At 37.4% G+C, this 6,660-nt stretch overlaps 1 protein-coding gene across 1 annotated transcript; it reads left to right on the forward strand.

The window, feature by feature from the left end:
* Positions 1 to 447: 447 nt before the first annotated feature.
* LOC125031788 lies at positions 448 to 3,886 on the forward strand. Its single transcript, XM_047622732.1, has 3 exons — positions 448 to 517; positions 1,690 to 2,011; positions 2,901 to 3,886. The coding sequence occupies exons 1-3, from the start codon at positions 505 to 507 to the stop codon at positions 3,031 to 3,033; spliced, it is 468 nt and encodes a 155-aa protein (XP_047478688.1). The 5' UTR covers positions 448 to 504; the 3' UTR covers positions 3,034 to 3,886.
* The last annotated feature ends 2,774 nt before the right edge of the window (positions 3,887 to 6,660 follow it).

Raw genomic sequence — 6,660 nt, forward strand, 5'->3', positions numbered from 1 at the left:
ACATCATGCTACACATCTTCCCCTCGAATACAGTATCAAAAACACGGCATACCATACCTCGCCCCGTAACACACAACAGCCACACGAACCCAAGCCGTTACTGTCCCATACTTGATCGTAATTAATACCTCTTAAGATAACGGATTCCACCAGTTTCCGGTACGCGTGCCATATATAACGAACTCTTACCTTAACCTTCCACGACGAACATACCCAAATACCTTTCCTCTTATTTGACTTTTGGACTGATTAGCTCCATTGCATGATTCAGCGTGTGTGTGTGTGTGTGTGTGTGTGCGTGAAGGAGATTCAGTACATACTAATTTCTTGCAAATGAACGAAGAAAACGGGTAATTAAGAATGACCCACTAATACTTAACAAAAGGGTGTGTCACCTCAATTGAAATGGCACTATAAATACGTAAGTGTCAGAGGAAGTTAGTGTCATTTTCACACCTTCGTTCTTGCTAGACGTGTCTGAGAAGATTTATCTCCTGTGTCAAGATGGCTGCTAAAGGTAAAATATTAGTGTGGTTATTTTTTGGTGCATTTCGTGTATATTTTTTACTTTTTTTTTTTTTTCTTTCGTTTTTAATGTTTGTGTTATTGTTTTTTTTTCGATTCGCTTTTTAGTTCCATCATTGGTATCCTTTTGTGATTTTCTGTTTCGTCTTTATATTTTTTTTGTTTTTGTTGTTTTACACGTTTTGAATGTGGCATTTTGAATTTTTACCATTTACTCGGTGTGCCATTTTATTTCATTTTTGTTTTAAAAAATTAAATCTACTTCAAAAATATAAATAGTAAATAGTGGTCACAGTTTCATCGTTTTCCTTCTGAGTCAAAAATGTCAACATATGCTTCCCGTGATTTCGTTAACGTGGATTTTATTCATTATTCGCGATATATTATCTAGAAAAAAATATAAAGAATAATGATAATCGAGAATATTTTCCACTACTAGCGAAAACGTGAAAAAATGAATTTCTAAGCTTTACACAAAACATAAATGTATGTCGGTATGAGTCGCAAATATAATTTTGTGACAATCGATTTTTCTCAGCAAATAATGTAAAAAAAAGAAAAAAAAGAAATGCATTCGTAAAAAAAATGATTTTAGCGGACAGACGGACGTACAGAAAAAATCTGATTGATTACTTAAGTAACGTTTTGGTGAAGTGACTAGTGAAGATTTACATTCGATGACAATAACTATTTTTTAAATCAATTTTTATTCCTTTATTTACGTGTTTTTTTTAAACCATTTATTTTTGTTCTGTTTGTATATGTTTATCTTTATTGTCTTGAACTTTTTTTTTTCAATTCGTATTTTCAATCTCGTCGTCTCCGTCGCTCTGTATCTTCGTACCTCCTTTCTATCTACCAGCTTTTTTTTATTATTTTTTTTTACAAACATGAAATCACTGGAAATAAGAACGATAGTATCGTTACCCCTATCCACCCCCCCCCCCCACAAAAAATAAAGAATAATGATAATAATAACAATCATTATTATTACGATGACAATGAGGATAATAATAATGATAATTATAACAACAACAATAATAATGATTATTATTATTATAATAATAATAATAATGACAATAACAACAACAACAATAATAACAACGTTAAATAAATAAACAAATAAGCAACTCTCCCTCTTCTCTCCCCCCCCCCCCCCTCCAGTTACCATCGCCCTCCTCCTGCTCCTCAACATCTGCGTGGGCATCCAAGCCTCTCTCGAAGCCGGAGACGAAGAAGCGTACGTCGAGAACGGCCTTCGATTCGACGACGACGTAGGGGAAGAAGGAGCCAAGCGCGAGGGGCGTCTCTTCTTCACCGCCGGCTTGGACAACAACACCCAAGTCAACATCAATATCCAGGCGGTGTTGGTGACCATCGCTTACCTCGTGGGCATCGGGTTACTCATTGCTCTTATCGTCGTGGTGGCCACTGGGGGCGGCTCGGCGTCCTGGGGAAGCTGGTTCGACAAGGTTATGAAGAGCCAGTGAGTATGACGGGATTTGTGAGAAGGGATGTTTTGTTGTTGTTTCGTGTGTGTGTGTATGTGTGTGTGTGTGCGTGTGTGTGTGTGTGTGTGTGTGTGTGTGTTTGTGTGTGTGTGTGTGTGTGTGTGTTTTACTGTTTATTTATTTATTTTATTTATTCTTTTTTTTTACTTGTTTTTACCTTTTTTTTACTTTTTATTTTTTATTTTTTTTCATGTTTTCGTTTCTTTTCTTTTAGAAATGTGAGTTGAGAGATAGTGTGGTAGTATTCTGTGTTGTGGGTTATTTGCGTGTGAGTGTGTTTTTTTTTTTTTTTTTTTTTTTTTTTTTTGTGTGTGTGTGTGAAAGGAATGTGTCTTGGAAGCACCATGTATGCGTGAGAATGATGATTGCAGATCAGTAAAGGGGAAGAGAAGAATAGATATATCCAAGTAGACAGATTAAGGAAGAATTCTGAAAATGCAACTATAAGAATGGTACAAATGATGTAAAGGTAAGGTAAAACATTATCAAAACTACCTTTGTTGCATATGAAAAATATTAATTATATTATATTGTTGTTTTGATACATGATAAACTAAGTGATGTAGCAATATCTGGTCTCTACTCACACTACAAGTAACTGAATTAAGCGAAGAAAAGTCTATAACCAATTTATCAAAACATAGTGTAAATTCCAAAAATGATTAATTGAAAGAACCCTAAAGTAAATAATATAAATAAGCATCCTTTGATACCAAAGAAAAAGTTAAGGTTACTGATGAAAATCCCAAACCCAGCAATAATATAACGCAGCATCCTTTAATACCAAGAGGACAAGCAAAGTTTTAAAAATCTTAGTTATCGATGAAGTACCACACCTAAGCTCTCTATCTTCCACAACCACAGGGGTTATGTGTACCAGCCTACCTACAACCAGGACTATTACTATCCTGACAGTAGCTACGCAGCATACCGGGCTTTCGAGGAGGTACCACAAAAGTATGGTATCTATGAGGAGGAAGATCAGTCGCAAGAGTGAAAAAAGGCAGGTTCTTTTGGGAACTGATTTTGTAATAAAAGAATTGAAAAGAAAAAGAATTTACACTTAATCTGCATTTTTGAATTCGTCAGTGGAGGAACATAGGTCATGATATTGTGTTTTAGGACTGTCTATTTTGGAAAATTATATTCAGAGTAGATTTAATCTTGGTGTTCAACGTTCAGTAATGACAGATCTTGAATCATAATATCCTATTTAAAGACTATGGAAAAATCTTTCAGGATTTTTTTTTATTTTTTAGAAACGCTTTATATACAACATATAACCCATGTAACAATTTATTAGTATCAGAACATAGATCGCACCACTTCTAACTTATTTTTCTTTTATGAGATACTATCCCCATTATATCTAGTAACCACAAACAGTAGTGAAAAAAAAAAATGAATAAATCATGATAAACTTTCCTTAGCGATTTTATACAAAATTGTAGAGAAAGTTCCCTATATATATATATATATATATATATATATATATATATATATTTTTTTTTTTTTTTTTTTTTTTTTTTTTTTTTTTTTTTTTTTTTTTTGTTCTCGTTAGCAAATAAAGGGAACATTTTTTTGGGTCATTTTCCGATTTTTTCAAATCCTGCTTTACACATTTGGTAGTGAAGTAACATAGCCTTTCTTGCATGTGTCAATCTTGATTCATACTTGGTAAATAATAAGTAATAAAGTTAACTTAGATGCTGTATATGTAACTACATCTGCCAGTTACAAAATCTGTTTATTTTGTTTTTGTTTTTTGTTGTTCTTGTTGTTGTAATGGTGTAGAAGTGTTGCTTTAATTTATTATGTATATATCTGTAAATAAATTAACCTCAAATGGATCAATAAGCATCTCAATATCCTGCATATTATTGTTTTTGTTTTTATCGAAACAAAAATATCTCTCTCTGTCTATTCTTGTATTGAGAGCAGATATCTTTTTGTTTGTTTGTTAATAATAGTAATGGTAATCTCTCTCTCTCTCTCTCTCTCTCTCTCTCTCTCTCTCTCTCTCTCTCTCTCTCTCTCTCTCTCTCTCTCTCTGTCTCTCTCTCTGTCTCTCTCTCTCTTTCTCCCCCCCCCCTCTCTCTCTCTCTCTCTCTCTCTCTCTCTCTCTCTCTCTCTCTCTCTCTCTCTCTCTCTCTCTCTCTCTCTCTCTCTCTCTCTCTCTCTCTCTCTCTCTCTCTCTCTCTCTCTCTCTCTCTCTCTCTCTCTCTCTCTCTCTCTCTCTCTCTCTCTCTCTCTCTCTCTCTCTCTCTCTCTCTCTCTCTCTCTCTCTCTCTCTCTCTCTCTCTCTCTCTCTCTCTCTCTCTCTCTTTCTCCCCCCCCCCCTCTCTCTCTCTCTCTCTCTCTCTCTCTCTCTCTCTCTCTCTCTCTCTCTCTCTCTCTCTCTCTCTCTCTCTCTCTCTCTCCTCCCCCCTCTCTCTCTCTCTCTTTATCTATCTATCTATCTATCTATTTATCTATCTATCGTCCCTCCATGTGTTTATATATTTGCCTTTCTGTCTATCTATCTACCTATCTAATCTGTCTAGCCATCTTCTTATCTATCTACCTTTCTGTCTATCATCGTTCCTGCCTTCCTTCTTTTCTTTAATCTCTATTTTTCAAAATATTTTATCTTGTCATCTATCTACCATCCTTCCTGTCTTCTATCCTTCATTTAATCTTTATTTTTCATTCTGTTTCCCCTTCTCATCTATTGATCTATCATCCTTCCTACCTTTCATCCTTTCTTTAATCTTTATCTTTTCACTTTATTTTGCCTTCTCATCTCAAACCGCCTTCCATCCAGGGATTGAGAAACGAATGAAAATCACACCCTGGAAACACATTGCATTTTTGAGTGTGTGTGTGTGTGTTTTTTTTTGTTTTTTTTATTCTTTTGATATTCATGTATTCCTAGCTACTGCTTGGGCGTGTACAGCTGAGACGACGCAAGAATTTAATGAAAGGAGAGAGAGAGGAAGGGAGGGAGGGAGGGAGGGAGGGGAAGGAGTTAGAGGAAGGAAGGAGGGAGACAGAGAGGGGGGCGAGGAAGGAGGGAGGGAGGAAGGGAGGGAGGGAGGGAGGGAGGGAGGAAGGGAGGGAGGGAGGAAGGGAGGGAGGGAAGGAGAGAGAGAGAGAGAGAGAGAGAGAGAGAGAGAGAGAGAGAGAGAGAGAGAGAGAGAGAGAGAGAGAGAGAGAGAGAGAAAGAGAGAGAACGAGGGAGGGAGAAGGAAATACAGAGAGAGAGAAATAAAGAGAGAGAGTGAGAGAGGGGAGCGAGCGAGGGAGAGAGAGAAAAAAGAATGAGAAAGAATGAAAGAGGGAGTATACACGGACAAAGAAAACTACGCAAGAATTTTATTGTTTTTTTCCAATCCATACAAGTTTTCAAGAAAAAAATATTAAGAGCATTTGACCATTCAAAAAAGAAAAAAAAAGATTAAGATAACAAAAGAAAACAGAAAACAAATATGTATTGCCGGAAACGGAGACAAGAAAATGAAATGTCTGAAATATTAACTTAGATGGTAACAGCTTAATAATTCAAACTATTGCAATCCAGAAAATAAAGTGAAATTAACTTATGAACTTCTTACTATTAGGACATGACATGAAATTAATCTAATTACAATCTAATTATAATCTACATAAAGATAACTGTCAGGGCACAAACTGGGACCCTAAAAGTAATATATATAACTCCTTCTAACTCATATAAATCAATTTATCTCCTTCACAAATTATTCCTTGGTGTATATTCATTTATAAATAGAAGTCGCGGACATTAAAACAATTTATCTTAGGTTGTGAATGTAATGAAACACAAAATTATGAATATTCAAAATACAATTTTCTTTTTTTTTCGTTGAGTGAGTATTAATGACAGTTGCTATGGAAACACAGTAATATGAAAACCTATTAAAAATCCGCATGAGATAATACAACAGATACAGCAGTTAGGTCCACACGATTTGTACAAAGAGATTTGTTAATGGTATTCATGAGGTACAAAATTCAGGATGATGTATGAGCGAGCTTTGTCAAATTTTTAAAGTTTTTTTTTTTTTTTTCCTCGATAAGAGTCGGTTAATTTCCACCTTAGCCAAGTCAGGACGCGCCGTAGGGAGGAAGAGAGGGAGAGGGAGGGGGGGAGGAGGGGAGGGAAAAGGTGGGGGCGGAAGGTAAAAGCGACGCCCTCCTTCCCTCCCTCCCTCCTCATCCCCCTCCCCCCCTCCCGAGCTGTGAGAGTAACAAAACACAAACATGGAATTCCGTTACCTCAGGACTTTTATTGGTTCTCCCCCTCCCCTCCCCCTCCCCCTCCCCCTCCCTCTCTCCTCCTCCCTCCCTCCCTCCCTTTGAAATACGCCTCTCGAAATGTAGGTCACGAAGGAAGTCGACTCCCCCCTCCCCCCTCCCCCCTCCCCTCTCCCCTGCGGAATGTCCTTTTCGCCTGCAGCTCTCTGTGCTTGGGCTGTTTCTCCCTCCTTACTCTCCCCCCCCCTCCTCATTCCCCTCCCCTCCCTCCCTTCCCTCTCCTTCCTCCCCCTTACTCTTCCCTCCCTTGCTTTGGCTGTTTCTCCCTCCTCACCCCTCCTACCACTCTCCCCCCCTCTCCTCCTCGCCT

Source organism: Penaeus chinensis, chromosome 13 (genome assembly GCF_019202785.1).
Source record: "Penaeus chinensis breed Huanghai No. 1 chromosome 13, ASM1920278v2, whole genome shotgun sequence".
Classification (NCBI taxonomy): Eukaryota; Metazoa; Arthropoda; class Malacostraca; order Decapoda; family Penaeidae; genus Penaeus; species Penaeus chinensis.